General features: G+C 46.8%; 1 protein-coding gene across 1 annotated transcript in view; it reads right to left on the reverse strand.

Moving 5' to 3' along the window:
• The window catches only part of GFRA4 (GDNF family receptor alpha 4), a 733,069-nt gene that overhangs the window by 12,338 nt on the left and 703,305 nt on the right, over positions 1-17,426 (reverse strand). Inside the window, exons 6-7 of the mRNA XM_068274699.1 lie at positions 13,810-13,919; positions 2,308-2,442 (exon numbers count right to left, since the gene is read on the reverse strand). Coding sequence (XP_068130800.1) covers positions 2,308-2,442; positions 13,810-13,919 — 245 coding nt within the window. The remainder of the gene's footprint in view (positions 1-2,307; positions 2,443-13,809; positions 13,920-17,426) is intronic.

Genomic DNA, 17,426 nt, shown 5'->3' on the forward strand with positions numbered 1-17,426 from the left:
TGTTCTAATGAGTTCTCTTTGACAAACAGAAGTACCCCCTGAGGCCCTCGTGAGCGCCCCGCTGGGGTAAACTCTCCATGTCTGTGTTGAGAAGAATCTCCGCTTTACAGCAAGGAAAGACAGCAGCTCGGCATACGGCACTCTCATAGCGCCAGCAGTGTTTGAAGCCTCGTCTTTTTTTTTTATAATGAAATAGTTTCCAACATGGTGTATGAGGCAGGATTTAATCAGGTGCCTCCAAGCATTTCCAGCGGGGATACAAATGATCCAGAGAATCAAAAACGTCTGCTATTAGATGGTGAGAAAGCTCATCATTTCTTGTGACAATATTACATTTGAAGCGGAATGCAACCCAGCATATCTACTTTGCTCTAATAGATTACTTACAGCATATTATACGTAACCAGCATTTTTTTTTACTAGAACTGCATTCAAATGGTTAACACAGGCTTTAGAAGCTTCCCTGCCAGCAGAGCTGGCCGCTTCCGAACTTTACATAATGTTATCTTGTGTTTAATTGTATCAAGTGAGAAATGTAAACAAAGCCTTCTCTCACACTGCTGGGTCCCCTGAACAAAGTCAAACAAGCATAAATGCTTTCTCATTAAAGGGATATTGTAGGGGGTCGGGGGGAAATGAGTTGAAGTTACCCGGGGCTTCTAATGGTCCCCCACAGACGTCCTGTGCCCGCGCAGCCACTCACCGATGCTCCGGACCCGCCTCTGGTTCACTTTTGGAATTTCAGACTTTAAAGTCGGAAAACCACTGCGCCTGCATTGCCGTATCCTCACTCCCGCTGATGGCACCAGGAGCATACTGCGCAGGCCCAGTATGGTCTGTGCCTGCGCCGTGCGCTCCTGGTGACATCAGCGCAGTGGTTTTCCGACTTTAAAGTCTGAAATTCCAGAAGTGAACCGGAGGCGGGGCCGGAGCATCGGTGAGTGGCTGCACAAGCACAGGATGCCTGCAGGGGACCATTAGAAGCCCCAGGTAACTTCAACTCATTTTCCCCCAACCCCCTACAGTATTCCTTTAAGTTAGAGGATGAATAAAGCAGTTATAAATAAAATGCAAAGTCAGCTCTCAGAGTAAAATAAGTGTACTTTGGGAACGTATAATTTCTAAATGAATAATAATACGTATGCACAAAAGCAAATATGCTAACAGTATGGCATACGGTATAAAAAGTAGGAAAACATGTTTGCTTGAAACCATAACTAGGGGGGGAGCAGCCCCAACGACCACAAGGGGGCCAAGAGTTGTGGAGGCCCCACCTACTAACCTTCCTTTTCTCTGATACTTCACAACAGGGGTTTTTGTGGCTATACCTGTTATGGATGTGAAGATCCAGATGGCTACTCTTGTCTTTTGACCCTTGTGAGATGGGCCCCCAGGCTGTGAGGGTCACCAAGGGAAGGCAAGGAAAGGGTTGTAAACATTAAGGAAGCCCACTCAAAGGTTTGCAGAGCCTGATGCAGGAGGTGCGACGTCCATATGGCTGAATAGGATGGCTCTAGAAATCCCCCCTATCAGTTCTGGATTTAGGGCAAGGCCACCTAGGCCATGGCCTAGGGCACCACAGGAGCAAGGGCACCAAAGCAAGCTTGTAAATGTTGCAATGCAGGGAGATCAGGCGAGCACCTGTCCATGGTACTCTGCTGCTAGCTGCCTGTGCAGCAGCCACCTTGCTCTCTGTGCATGTTTGCATTGTGGCCAGCAGCTATGGACATGGGCAGCATTGGAGATGGAAAGGAAGAGGAAGCTTCTACACTGAAGATGAGTGGAGAAATGAGTGACACTGATGGCTGCTGCGGTGTGAATGTGAGCTAGCTACCTATACTGAAAGGGGGGAGGGAAAAGGAGCGATTAAGGGAGCCATCTGGCTACCTATACTGGAGGGTAAGGAGGGAGGAGTCATCAGGCTACCTATACTGGAGGGTAAGGAGGGAGGATTCATAAGGCTACTTATACCGGAGGGTAAGGAAGGAGGAGTCATCTGGCTACCTATACTAGAGGGAGGGGGAGCGGGTTTTGCCTTGCTACCTATACTGAAGGAGGGAGGCTGGTGACAAGTGGCCATGGACAGTGGCCAAAGAGTACAAATCCGGCCCTGCCTCCTATACAAGCAGTATGTGGCAGAGCAGAATCCTCTACAAGGCAACCTAAGCAAAGGGGCCCCAATTGCAGCTCCTCCCACCTCAGCTTACTAAAGGGATCATAAAGGGCAGCCAGAGTTACATCCTTCTCTAGGACCCGATATTATCTTACTGGTTATCTGGTGTGCGGTGTTCAGGCCTGTACACTTACGGAGGCAGACGTTGCTGGTGAAATAGCGCAGGAAGTTCTCGCACTCCTCCTGCCGGTTCCCGCTTGTGTTACAGGTGCACCAGGGGGAGACGCTCAGGGATGAGTTATCCACGTAATTCGGGGTAATGGGACTGCCTACAAAAAAGAAGTCACAAGCGTTAAAATGACATATTATAACCATAACAAGATAATAAAGCAAACCTGAACTGAAAAGAAACAAATGAGATAAACTATTGTATTTAACTAGTGATGATAGAACACCTAGATGTTCGGGTTCGGTTAGGTTCGGCAGACGTCATCCAGCCTGCCTGCCCCCTCCCGCCACCAGGGATCGCTGGTCCTCCCGAGAGCTGGCCTGCCTCCTCCCGCCACCAGGGGGCTCCGGTCCTCCCGAGAGCCGGCCTGCCCCCGCGCGGTGGTGTAGGGCGGGGGCAGGCCAGCTCTCGGGAGGACCGGCACCCCCTGGGAGGGGGCAGGCAGGCTGGATGACGTCAGCTGAACCTAACCGAACCCGAACATCTAGGTGTTCGATCATCACTATATTTAACCTCTATAGGTGCCCATTAACAGTACAATTTTTCACTAAATGCGATCTTTGGATGCGGTTTGAACGATCGTAACTAATAGGAAGGGAATTCTCAATTATTCACATTTACTGAACGATTCTTTCTCCAAATTTGATCATAAATCCAACTTTTGGATTGATTTTATCCCATGTAGCAATCGACCAAATAATTGTTCTCTATCTAATTGCCTTCATAAATGGCAAACTTTTTATACAATTCGATCGTAAAAATCGCATGGAAAGATCGCATTTGGTGGAAAAAAATGTACTGTTAATTGGCAATTAAGTCTTGGTTCACACCCAATTTTATGGTAATTATCCTGGTTTCACTTCCTATATCTGTATATTGTTGTCTATTGGTAGCCCCGCCCTCCCAGCGATGTTTAGCCTAGGCTATGATGTTTCAAAAGCCTTCGCTTCCCAGTGCTCTCTGGGAGACCAGGATCCACATACGTAATTAACTTTTTCTCCTGAGTTTTCAATAAAATGCCTTTCAAACCACCAGCTTTGAAACTTTTCTTTCTCCAGCATCGCTACTGTACACAGCTGTTTTTTATGTTTTTTTTCTCTGTGTCTACAATAATTGCATTAGAGCCTATGGCGGCACCTTTTTCGTCCGCTAGCCGACAGCGCCCTTTTTTCCTGCTACCCCGAATAGGGACTGTCTACAAATCTTTGTCAGCAATACATTGTATGGTTCCTTATCAGTGGCTGAGCAGATGCAGTCATTAGAACCATTGTGCACAGAGCACAACGTTTTTTTTCTCTTATGACAGGGAAAAGAAACTTCTCCCCCCCTGGCCCCCCTGCGGCTGCATCCCTTGCAGGGTTTATTGTGACGTCCCTGGTGTTGCACCTACCAGCAATTAAGAAGCCACCAGCTGTCATACATTTAAGGGCAAGGAAAGATTTTACAGCGGGGAAACACTGACTAAATAATTTGTCAAGAAATATTGATAAACAATGAGCAATTTTATTCATGAAGTTATATTGAGGCCTCTTTCACACTGGCACGTTGTGTTACCCTGTTTTGCCGCAGGGTAACGCTACGCCAATGAAAGTCTATGGATATTTTATACCTGGCGCGGCGCCAGAAGTGTCAATTTGCCGCAAAAGCAACAGGGCGTTGTCGTGCAACTTGCGCAGCGGACAGGTGGCGACCGGAAGTCATGTAAGTCTATGACGACGCAGCTTTTTTTTTTTTTTAATGTATTTCCTGCATTTGCATTGTGGCACGCATGTGTGAAGTGTATTTTTTCAATACACGTCAGTGAAATTCTGCAGCCAGTATGGAGATTACCGTGCATTGCCATTGTAATCCCCAAAGACTATTTTCAGTATTGCAGTGCGATCGTCACACTGCAGCGCAGCTACATAGTCTTAAACTGGCCTCAGTAAATGTCCTCTTTAAAAAGCCACTATTGCCAAGAATTGCAAAATGTAAAATAAAAACATAAAAAGTACATTTCATCCAGAATAAAACGTGCTGTAAATTTCTTTTCTCATATGTTGCTGTCACTCGGCCTCGTTCACATCTAAAATCGTAATCCCAAATGCAAGCGTTTTGCGATTTCGTGGGGCGTTTTTTTTTCCCCTACCGGCGCTGCACTGTGTGCTGCGTTTTTCCCGAGCGGTTTTTAAATTCACTCTCTGGCGCAAATCAGGAAGTGAACTCTTTGACCCGGAAAAGAATAAATACAATGTATTTATTCTTAAAAACACGTACACAATCACCACACAAAGCGTTTTTGTGAGCGTTTTTCCTATACCTTCCACTGAGGCAAAATCACCTCAAAAATGGTACAGGCAGCGCTTTGCTGAGAGGATCGGAAATGAACTGCTCAGATGTGAACTCTCTCATAAGGAGTCATTGCACAAGCGTTTTTAGGGTGATTTTGAAAATCGCCTGCACTTGAAAAAAAGGCAAAATGCCCTTAGTGTGAACGAGCTCTCACAGTAGGTAGTAAAAATCTGACAGGACTGACAGGTTTTGGACTAGCCCATCTCCTCATGGGGAATTCTCTGGGTTTTCTTTATTTTCCAAAAGCATTTAGTGAATGGCAGTTGCTGGAATAGTGTGAAAACAGGTAGAAGGGGCAGCCTGCATCTTTATATAGATCACTAGCTGATTGCCCGGCGTTGCCTGGGTATGTATTTGGTTGGTGTTGGCTCCGCCCACTTTTCTAACCCTAACACACAATGACTCAATGACCAAGTTTGTGAGCTTTGCATTGTTTGGCATCAATAATTTGCATTGAAATGAAACAAATCTGATTGGCTGGCTCCACCCTCTTTTCTGATTTTGAACCCCAGTTACCAAATGACAAACTGTAACAGGTTTTAAGCTTGTGTCCTTAACAGTGCAAGAATGGCAGCAATTTAATATGCCCCTTGAAAAGTAATAAATGAATTTGGATTGGCTTTTGTAGGCTCCACCCTCTTTTATGAATATTAATCCCAGTCACCCAGTGACCAACTGTGCAAAGTTTGAGAACCCTGCCATTACCAGTGTAGGAATGGCTGTAGTTTACATTTTCCCAGTGAAATTTCTATTTTTCTCCGCCCACTGATGACCCAGCGTTGCCCGGGTATGTATTTGGCTGGTGTTGGCTATGCCCATTTTTTAGTAACAGACAATTACTTAATTACTCAGTGACCAAATGTGTGAGCTTTGCAGTCTTTGGCATCAATAATTTGCATTGAAATGAAACAAATCTGATGGGCTGTTTGTGTCTCCACCCCTTTTCTGCAATTGAACCCCAGTCACCAAATAAATAACTGTACCCAGTTTGGGGCTTGTGCCATTAACAGTGCAAGAATGGCAGTGATGAAATACTTCCCTTGAAAATCAATAGACTAATTTTGATTGGCTTTTGTAGGCTTCATCCACTTTTATGAATAATAGCTGATGAGTCGGTGTTGCCCGGGTATGTATTTGGCTGGTGTTGGCTCCGCCTACTTTTTCTAACCCTAACACACAATTACTTAATGACCAAGTTTGTGAACTTTGGGGTCTTTGTCATCAATAATTTGTATATTCCCATAGAAATGAAGCAAATCAGATTGGCTGTTTGTGGCTCTGCATCTCTCCGGCATTTGGTGAATTTTGATTGGCTGTTATAGGCTCCACCCACTTCCCATAATATTAATCTCAGTCACCATCTGGGCAAACTTTGAGAACCCTTGCCATTAACAGTGTAAGAATGGCTGCAGTTTATATTTTTCCAGTGAAATTTGGTTTTGGTTCCGCCCACTTTTTGTAACCTTGACACACAGTCACTCAATGACCAAGTTTGTGAGCTCTGGGGTCCTTGGCATCAATAATTTGTAATTTACCAGTGAGATGAAACAAATCTGATTGGCTGTTTGTAGCTCCACCCCTTTTCTGAATTTGAACCCCAGTGACCCAATGACCAACTGTACCAGGTTTGAGGCTTGTACCATTGGTTAATGGCAGCAATGTAAATATTCCCCTTGAAAATCAACAGGTGAATTTTGATTTTTTTTTTAGGCTCCACCCACTTTTTTGAATATAAATCCCAGAAAACCCCAGGGACCAAGTTTTAAGCTTTTGGGTTTCTGCCATCAAAAGTGTGTGAATGGAAGCAGTTTATCCAGTAAAGTAATCTGATTGGCTGTTTGTGGCTCCACCCCTTTACTGCATTTGAACCCCAGCCACTTCATGACTGAATGTAGCTGGTTTGAGGCTTCTGCCATTATTAGTGTAAGAATGGCCGCAGTTGCAATATTTCCCTTAAAAATCAATAGGTGAATTTTGATTGGCTGTTGTAGGTTCCACCCACTTTCCTGCATATTAATCCCATTCATCCATTGACCAACTGTGTCACGTTTGAGAACCCTGCCAATAACAGAATGGCTGAAATCAATCTAACAAACCTGAATAGCTGTTTGTGGCTCCGCCCCCTTTAGTGAATTTGGACCCCAGTCACCTATCAGCTAAGAGGCCTCTGCCATTAACAGTGTAAGAATGGTAGCAATGTAGATATTCCCCTTGAAAATCAAGAGGTGAAATTTGATTGGCTGTTGTTGGCTCCACCCACATTTCTTAATATTAATCCCAGTCACCCCGTGGCCCACTGTGTCAAGTTTGGGAACCCCGCCATTAAAAGTGTAAGAATGGCTGCAGTTTATATTTTCCCCTGGAATAAAATGCAGTTGTTGGCTCCGCCCACTTTTTCTACAGTCACTCAATGATCAAGTTTATGAGCGTTGGGCTTTTGGTATCAATTATTTGAATATTCTCATTGAAATTAAACAAATCTGATTGGTTGTTTGTGTCTCCGCTCCCTTTCCGAATTTGAACCCCAGTCACCCAGTGACTAACAGTACCAGGTTTGAAGCATCTGCTATTAACAGTGTAAGAATGGCAGCAATGTAAATATTGCCTTTGAAAATCAACAGGTGAATTTTAATTGGCTGTTGTAGGCTCCACCCATTCTCCCATTCACCCAGTGACCAACTGTGCAAAGTTTGAGAACCCTGCCAGAAACAGTGTAAGAATGGCTGCAGTTTATATTTTCCTAGTGAACTTTATTTGGCTCCGCCCACTTTTTGTAACCTTGACACACAGTCACTCAATGACCAAGTTTGTGAGCTTTCAGGTTCCTGGCATCAAAAATGTGTGAATGGAAGCAGTTTATCCAGCAAGGAAATCTGATTGGCTGTTTGTGGCCCCGCCCCTTTAGTGAATTTGGACCCCAGTCACCCAATGACTAACTGTACCGGGTTTGAAGCCTCTGCCACTAACAGTGTAAGGATGGCAGCAGTTTTAATATTCCCCTTGAAAATCAATGGGTGGATTTTGATTGGCAGTTGTAGGCTCCACCCACTTTCTTGAATCTTAATCGCATTCACCCAGTGACCAAGTGTGCCAAGTTTGAGACCCCTGCGATTAACAGTCTAAGAATGGCTGCAGTTTACATTTTTTCCATTTAAAATGAACGGCTGAAATTTGATTGGCTGTGTTATGCTCCTCCCACCTTTCCTGGATTCGTAACCTCGGTCACCAAGTGACCAACTGTGCCAAGTGTGTGGACTCTGGCTTAACCTCCCTGGCGGTAAGCCCGAGCTGAGCTCGGGCTATGCCGCCGGGAGGCACCGCTCAGGCCCCGCTGGGCCGATTTGCATAATTTTTTTTTTGTTACACGCAGCTAGCACTTTGCTAGCTGCGTGTAACCTCCGATCGCCGCCGCTGCCCGCCGATCCGCCGCTATACCCGTCGCTGCAGCCGCCCCCCCCCCCAGACCCCGTGCGCTGCCTGGCCAATCAGTGCCAGGCAGCGCCGTGGGGTGGATCGGATTCCCCTTTGACGTCACGACGTCAATGACGTCGGTGACGTCATCCCGCCCCGTCGCCATGGCGACGGGGGAAGCCCTCCAAGAGATCCCGTTCTTTGAACGGGATCTCTTGATCTCCGTTCGCCGGCGGCGATCGGAGGGGCTGGGGGGATGCCGCTCAGCAGCGGCTATCATGTAGCGAGACATTGTCTCGCTACATGAAAAAAAATAAAATAAAATAAAAAAAAGGTATTTGCTGCCCCCTGGCGGATTTTAACAAACCGCCAGGGAGGTTAATTACTGTGAGAATGGCAGCCTTTTAAATTTTTTCCATTGACTTGAATGGGTGAAATCTGATTTGCTGTTTGTAGCTCCGCCCACATGTGCAGGGGGGCCGCGAGACCCCCAGAACATATCATCCCAGGTAGTCAGGGATCTGTATACCAAGTTTCATTCAAATCAGTCAAGCCGTTTTCGCGTGATCGCGGCACATACACACACACACACACACACACACACACACACACACACACACACACACACACACACACACACACACACACACACACACACACACACACACACACACACACACACACACACACACACACACACACACACACACACACACACACACACACACACACACACACACACACATCCGATTTTATATATATAGATTTCCAGGGAGTGCTTTTGTAAAGAATAAATGAAATGATGAGCATCCCAATGAAGAGATGGACAAGTCAAAAACCTGTCATTTCTGTCCGGTTTCTACAAACTACTGTAAGTGACAGCAACATAGGAGAAAAGTAATTTATGGCTCATTTTACCCTGGAAGAAAAATACTTTATTTTTATTTGTTTTTATGTTATTTTACAATTTTTCACGATAGTGGTCCTTTAAACATCTCTCAATATGGAATGGATGCACACAGGTGACACAGATGATTGGATTTCTTTCTCTTGAGTTCGAGGTGCGTTACAGATGCGCCCCTAGATCTTATCCGTGCCTGTTGTCAGGACAGCAGGCTGTTCCGCGCATCGCGCTGTTAGCTGGATGCACAGAATCACCTACTGCAGAGATCTGTGTGCCCAGCCGATAATCTCCTCTGATATAAACTGGCCTGCGGTTCAACCTCAGGCATCAAACACTATCAACTGCCACATGCAGCTGCGGCTGAGAGCGGCTAACCGAACGGCGGGGTTTGATTTCCTGTGATGTGCAAATTGCTTGCGACACCGGCTGGCGTGACACATTGTGTTCAGCGCTGTGTGCGAAGCCCGTAAATACTGCGTGACGGTCTGTGTGATTCACTCATATGGCTCACACAGGAGCAGAACACCATTGTGACCGGCACACAGATCAGATACACCGCCCGGCACACTGATCAGACACACCACCCGGCACACAGATCAGACACACCGCCCGGCACACAGATCACACACACCGCCCGGCACACAGATCACACACACCGCCCGGCACACAGATCACACACACCGCCCGGCACACAGATCACACACACCGCCCGGCACACAGATCAGACACACCGCCCGGCACACAGATCAGATACACCGCCCGGCACACAGATCAGATACACCGCCCGGCACACAGATCACACACCGCCCGGCACACAGATCACACACACCGCCCGGCACACAGATCAGACACACCGCCCGGCACACAGATCAGACACACCGCCCGGCACACAGATCAGACACACCGCCCGGCACACAGATCAGACACACCGCCCGGCACACAGATCAGACACACCGCCCGGCACACAGATCACACACACCGCCCGGCACACAGATCACACACACCGCCCGGCACACAGATCACACACACCGCCCGGCACACAGATCAGACACACCGCCCGGCACACAGATCAGACACACCCACCGGCACACAGATCAGGCACACCGCCCGGCACACAGATCAGGCACACCGCCCGGCACACAGATCAGACACACCCACCGGCACACAGATCAGGCACACCGCCCGGCACACAGATCAGGCACACCGCCCGGCACACAGATCACACACACTGCCCGGCACACAGATCAGACACACCGCCCGGCACACAGATCAGACACACCGCCCGGCACACAGATCACACACACCGCCCGGCACACAGATCACACACACCGCCCGGCACACAGATCACACACACCGCCCGGCACACAGATCAGACACACCGCCCGGCACACAGATCAGACACACCCACCGGCACACAGATCAGGCACACCGCCCGGCACACAGATCAGGCACACCGCCCGGCACACAGATCAGACACACCCACCGGCACACAGATCAGGCACACCGCCCGGCACACAGATCAGGCACACCGCCCGGCACACAGATCACACACACTGCCCGGCACACAGATCAGACACACCGCCCGGCACACAGATCAGACACACCGCCCGGCACACAGATCAGACACACCCACCGGCACACAGATCACACACACCGCCCGGCACACAGATCAGACACACCGCCCGGCACACAGATCAGACACACCGCCCGGCACACAGATCAGACACACCGCCCGGCACACAGATCAGACACACCGCCCGGCACACAGATCACACACACCGCCCGGCACACAGATCACACACACCGCCCGGCACACAGATCAGTCACACCGCCCGGCACACAGATCAGACACACCCACCGGCACACAGCTCAGACACACCGCCCGGCACACAGATCACACACACCGCCCGGCACACAGATCACACACACCGCCCGGCACAGAGATCAGACACACCGCCCGGCACACAGATCACACACACCGCCCGGCACACAGATCAGACACACCCACCGGCACACAGATCAGGCACACCGCCCGGCACACTTCAGGCACACCGCCCGGCACACAGATCAGACACACCGCCCGGCACACAGATCAGACACACCCACCGGCACACAGATCAGGCACACCGCCCGGCACACAGATCAGGCACACCGCCCGGCACACAGATCAGACACACCCACCGGCACACAGATCACACACACCGCCCGGCACACAGATCAAACACACCGCGCTGTGAATGACTCTTTCCTGCCAAGGCAAACTCCTGCCAAGGGAACTGCAGGTAGCAGCTGCCACCTATCACTGAAGTAGTGCAGTCAATATTATGGCTGACAGGTTTGCTTTATGATGTCAGAGCTAGGGTTGGGTCATGCTTAACCCTTTAGCAGGCAATTTATTTAGAGGCTCACAAGTGCTCCAGTCCAATTTATTTTAGCACATTTTTTTTAAATTTCTTATTTGTTACATTTCCTTGCTTCTAATTAGTACTGCTGTAATGTGTATTTATTGGCCACTTGTCACTAGGGGGCAGTGTGAGACAATAACAGAGGACTTCTGCTTTCAGTTTCTATATTTTCAGCTAGCAGAGAGACATCAGAGCATTCCAAGAGTTTACAGCACAAAGAGTTGAGAGCCAATGAGAAGCTATCAAAAATACACCTGAGTCAGACTACAAAAACATGTGATATACCCCAATAGAAAAGTAGTTAAAAATTTACTTTTATTATAAATTCATTAAAAACTATCCAAATTGCTGATCGTGTATTAAATGCGATTAAATTGACTGGAGGTAAAGTTAGGGGTCAAAAAGACCATCCTCCTAGTTCACTGTAGTATTACTAAAACCCTACACCAAACTCAACATGTTTCATTTCCTCAATTGGAAACTTCGTCAGGAAAAGTGCGTACCCTAGTGATAGAGTGACAAAGTGCTCAACATAGTAAATACATAATACAATTCACATATTAATAACTGATTAGCAACTAACAGAGTACTGGCCGCTACAGCAGCCTGCTAAGAAGTGAGTGTCAGGTCTCTCCTTTTATACCATTAGTAGGCCCTCAAGGGATGCTGGGAAGGGTAGGAACAACCTCAAAACTCCTCCCAGTGCCTAAATAGACTCCCATTGGATCCTGCTAGTGTCCATTAAATAATTAGACCAATAGTAAAGATAGACTATCATTTGCCATGTAACTATAAACGTTATTACCCAGTACTTGTCAGAGGTTAAAAAAACGATACTGTATACCTCAAGTGGCCCACAATCATCACCTGAAAGGCGCATTCTTTCCACTGCCCGGAAAGCAGCAGGGGTGCAGTGAATAAATTAAAGGGCAGATTGCCATTGGTTAGAGTGCTATTACATCACTGTTGCCGTGGTAACAGTGATGTAATAGCACTCTAACCAATTGCGAAATGCCCTTTAATTTATTCACTGCACCCTGCGTGTAGTATATACGTCGCCATGGCAATCACGCATTAACCCGTACGTTTTCCATACGCGCTGACGTCTTCTATCCTAACCATCCAGCGGCATAATGGTACGTCTAGGAGGAGGTGTGGCTGGTGTGCCTATTGGCTTACCTTCTTGTCTGTCTCTCTCCCCACACGGCGCATATTCCCGCCCCCCATAGCCGCGCACCCACCAATCAAATTGAGTAAAATACGGAGAAAAGTTTTTTATTGCTTTCCGGGCAGTGGAAAGAATGCGCCTTTCAGGTGATGATTGTGGGCCTCTTGAGGTATACAGTATCGTTTTTTTAACCTCTGACAAGTACTGGGTAATAACGTTTATAGTTACATGGCAAATGATAGTCTATCTTTACTATTGGTCTAATTATTTAATGGACACTGGCAGGATCCAATGGGAGTCTATTTAGGCACTGGGAGGAGTTTTGAGGTTGTTCCTACCCCTCCCAGCATCCCTTGAGGGCCTACTAATGATATAAAAGGAGAGACCTGACACTCACTTCTTAGCAGGCTGCTGTAGCGGCCAGTACTCTGTTAGTTGCTAATCAGTTATTAATATGTGAATTGTATTATGTATTTACTATGTTGAGCTCTTTGTTACTCTATCACTAGGGTACGCACTTTTCCTGACGAAGTTTCCAATTGAGGAAATGAAACATGTTGAGTTTGGTGTAGGGTTTTAGTAATACTACAGTGAACTAGGAGGATGGTCTTTTTGATCCCTAACTTTACCTCCAGTCAATTTAATCGCATTTAATACATGATCAGCAATTTGGATACTTTTTAATGAATTTATAATAAAAGTTAATTTTTAACTACTTTTCTATTAGGGTATATCACATGTTTTTGTAGCCAATGAGAAGCCTCAGTTAGGTGGGGAAGCGGCGTTATGTAGGAGTTCCTCTCCCGCTAAGGATGCCCCTTCCCCATTAATCTACTCACAAGCTGCTTGTCTGAAGATGTGGGGAAGGGGCAAAACTTTGATAGGGCTCCCAATGTTCTTGCCTTCTCTTGGTGACCTTCACAGCCTGATCTGCAGGATGGTCCCATATATCAAAGTAAGGGAAGGTTAATAATAGGTGGCCCTCTACAGCTTTGGGTGCAGGTGTCACTTTAGATATCCACCTGCTGTGCCTATGCCTAAAAATGGTCGTAATTTTGATGGACAGTATTCCCCAGTGTACAGCGGTTTAGGTTCCCTTTAAGTTGGTTGGGTTAGGCATCAAAGGTGACAGCTGGGTTAGGGTAGATGTGGAGATAGGATCGTTCTGGTGTTAGGCATGGGTCAGAGTAAGGTTATATTGTTGGCGATATTGCCTTATGAAGCAGGTTGCAGGCCGTTACAACATACCTATAATTCCTGTATACGCCCTAAGACATGCGGCATAATTGTCCCGTGCACAACCTGTCACCGAGTGCGCTGAGGGCTGACACTCCAACTGGAAGGCCGTTAGGCGGGATCTGAAATGAAACGGAATGATAATATTAATACAAATATGATAAGTGCTTGGATAACAGTGGTCGCTGAAGTTAAGCCCCTGTTAGAATCCATCAGAGCAAACTTAAAGCGGAATATAACCCTGCATTTCAACTTTGCGCTAAAACATTATTTACAGCATATTATATGCAACCAACATTTTTTTTTACTAGACCAGCATTGGAAGGGTTACACACAGAGCTTTAAAGTTCGTGGTGAGACATGCTGCCGAAGTTTAGATACATTGAAGTAAACACAATGTAACAAGTGGTGAATGTTACACACTCTCTGGCTGTCCTCCAGCTCCTGCACAGTCAGAGAGAGTGAGTCACATTCCTTACTTGTTACATTGTGTTTACTTAAATGTATCTATCTAATGCTGGATACACACGGTGCGTTCCCGCACTCGATTTCCTGCTCAATTCCCGTCGATTCGTTTATTTCCAACATGTCCGCTTTGCATTTCGATGGATCATTAGGTCGATTTGGCATACTTTGCATGCGAATCGACCTAACGATCCATCGAAATGCAAATCGGACATGTTGGAAATAAACGAATCGACGGGAATCGAGCAGGAAATCGAGGGCGGGAACGCACCATGTGTATTCAGCATAAAGGCTGCGGGCAGCATGTCTCTCCAAGGAACTTTAAAGCTCTGTGTGTAACCCTTCCAATGCTGGTCTAGTAAAAAAAAAAAATGCTGGTTGCATATAATATGCTGTAAATAATGTTTTAGAGCAAAGTTGAAATGCAGGGTTATATTCCATTTTAAGTTGAAAATAAACTGATGAGATAGACAATTATATTTATCCTCCTCTTGCTAAAAATGACTTTTTTAAGTATCCAATGGTTTATTTTTATATTTACACATTTACAAAGTAGTTAAGTGTTTTACTGTCTCTAATCAGTGGCAGCCTATTAAGTGTCCCAGAGTTAGAAAAAGGTCAGCAGTTCATGTATTTTATCTCCCCCCCCCCCCCCCTTCCCTCAGATTCTGCATTCTGCATTATGGCTGTAATTTGCTTATCAGTGATGGTTACTATATTCCCGACAAGACAGAAGCTGTCACTTCCATGAGTAGAAATGAACTCTTTGAGGCAGAAAAATAAAACAAGCAAACAGCCTGGTTGTTAATATGTTTTGTACTATACTCAGGGGCGTAACTAGGTCCCACCGGGCCCCCCTGCAGAATTTCTGAGCGCCCCCCCGGGGCCTGCTCGGGGCCGTTTTGTGGGGGCTGGAAGGGTCGCAGCATGAGGGGAAAGCCATGGCCAAAGTCGGCGGGGAGGGAGGACGTCCCCCCCCTCCTCCCTCACCTCGGGGCTCTCCCCTCTGCACTCCAGCTTAAATGTGTGTCCGGGCATCAGACAGATACATACCTTCCGTGCGCTCCAGCCTGCGTTCCTCTCGCTAGCCTCTGACGCGACTTCCCCACCGTCTGTGGCCACGACTGTGTGCAAAAGTTTTAAAAATCTTCCTTAAAGAGGAACTGTCGCGAAAATCTTAAAATTTAAAACATGTACAAATAAGAAGTACGTTTCTTCCAGAGTAAAATGAGCCATAAATTACTTTTCTCCTATATTGCTGTCACTTGCAGTAGGTAGTAGAAATCTGACATTACCGACAGGTTTTGGGCTACTCCATCTCTTCATGGGGAATCCTCAGCATGACCTTTATCCTTTAAAAAGACATTGCCTAAAAATGATTAACACAAAGATGCTGGCCAGCCTCCCTGCTCGCTGCACACTTTTTTGGCAGTTGGACGGAGCAACTGCCATTTACTAACTGCTTTTAAAAATAAAGAAAACCCAGAGAACCCCCCCATGAGAAGATGGGCTAGTCCAAAATCTGTAGGTAATGTCAGATTTCTGCTACTTACTGTAAGTAACAGCAACATTGGAGAAAAGTAATTTATGGCTGATTTTACTCAGGAAGAAATGCACTTCTTATTTGTATGTGTTTTAAATTTTAAGCGGTGGGCCATGAGTTACAGTGGCCTTTGTACACTTTTGGGGCAGGGGAGCCTGTTAATGCCCTAAAAGTGTACAAAGGCCACTGTAACTCATGGCCCACCTCTGTTGGTGAGTTTGGATCTCACAGGGTGAACCTGGTGGAGGTGTAGCGGATGGTCAGATTGTAGCAGATTGTCATATGCCAAGAAGGAAGCGCTTGTCTGAAGTTGAATATATGTATTTTTCCACTCAACCACCCCTGATCCCGGGGGGCTGAATGGATCAGGTAGCCTCCAAAACCACAGCTCCCCGCCACTCCTGTGGGCCGTAATGGCCAACTTTCACTTTCGTGACCTTTGGGTCACTACACTGGAATGAGAGATTCATTCTCTCATTCACAGTGTGCAGGGAGGCAGGGAGGCGGCAGGGGGCGTGGCCAGGGAGAGGAAGCTGCCCAATGGCAGCTCTGGAAACCCTGCAGGAAAACCCCTGGCGGGCGTTTTGAACAGGGAATCCCTCTCCCACATGTTTACCTCTGAGATAGCGACAAATATTATCGCTAATCTTGGGGCAGTGGCATAGCTCTGGAGTTTTACATTGGGCCCCCCAAGCAGTAACACTTGATATGGCACCAGGGCCAGATTTGTACTTTTTCCGCCCAAGGCCAACTGTACCGTCTGTATGGTTGTTACCTCTGTGTGCCCCAATAAGAATTCTCCTTATTTTCCATCATTGGTTTCACAGACAATAGCTATTTTAGTAATACGCATATAGATTATAAGTTATGTTTTCCTTAAGAACTTTTAAGTTATGTTTGCCATCTTGTTAATGATGGACCCATTTATTGTGTTACCATGTGAGTTAGGTTAATGTGTACAGTACCTTCAGGATAGAGCTTACATGTCTTGCAGGGATGACAAGTACAGGACAGAGAGTTCAAATGTTAAAGCTGTCCTTGTAGATAGGGATGGCTGCATAGAACAGCTTTACTGCCCTTCACTGAGCCGCCCCTAAATTTCTAGTGCCCTAGGCCATGGCCTATGTGGCCTTGCCAGAAATCCGGCCCTGTGCGGCACAGCAAAACCTGCTAAGGTAATTCACAATATTAGAGGTGCAAGAAAGGGATGGGAAACAGTTTGTTAATGATTACTACTATTCAAAGCATCTATCGAAGTATCTATCGAAGTATTACCACCACAGGACCAATAAACAGCTAATACTTTGGTTGAGGAAGGGCCCAATGTGGCCCCTCTGGCCCAAGGCCCCCGATGCGGTCGCTACCTCTGCAACCCCTATTTGCTACGCCACTGTCTCGGGGGGCTATATCGAGGCGGTGTGGGGACACAGAGGAATGTTCATGAGGCAGAGAATATGCCTCTGTGTCCCATTTGCCCATCAAAAAGCCACCTCGGGTTCTCTTTAAAACGGAAAGTCTGCACTTCAACTGCATCAGAGTTCTTTCATTTAAAATTCATTGTGGTAATGTACAGAACCAAAATTAGAAAAAAGTTGTCTCTGTCCAAATATTTATGGAGCTG

The sequence above is a fragment of the Hyperolius riggenbachi genome, chromosome 1 (assembly GCF_040937935.1).
Source record: "Hyperolius riggenbachi isolate aHypRig1 chromosome 1, aHypRig1.pri, whole genome shotgun sequence".
NCBI classification, from domain to species: Eukaryota; Metazoa; Chordata; class Amphibia; order Anura; family Hyperoliidae; genus Hyperolius; species Hyperolius riggenbachi.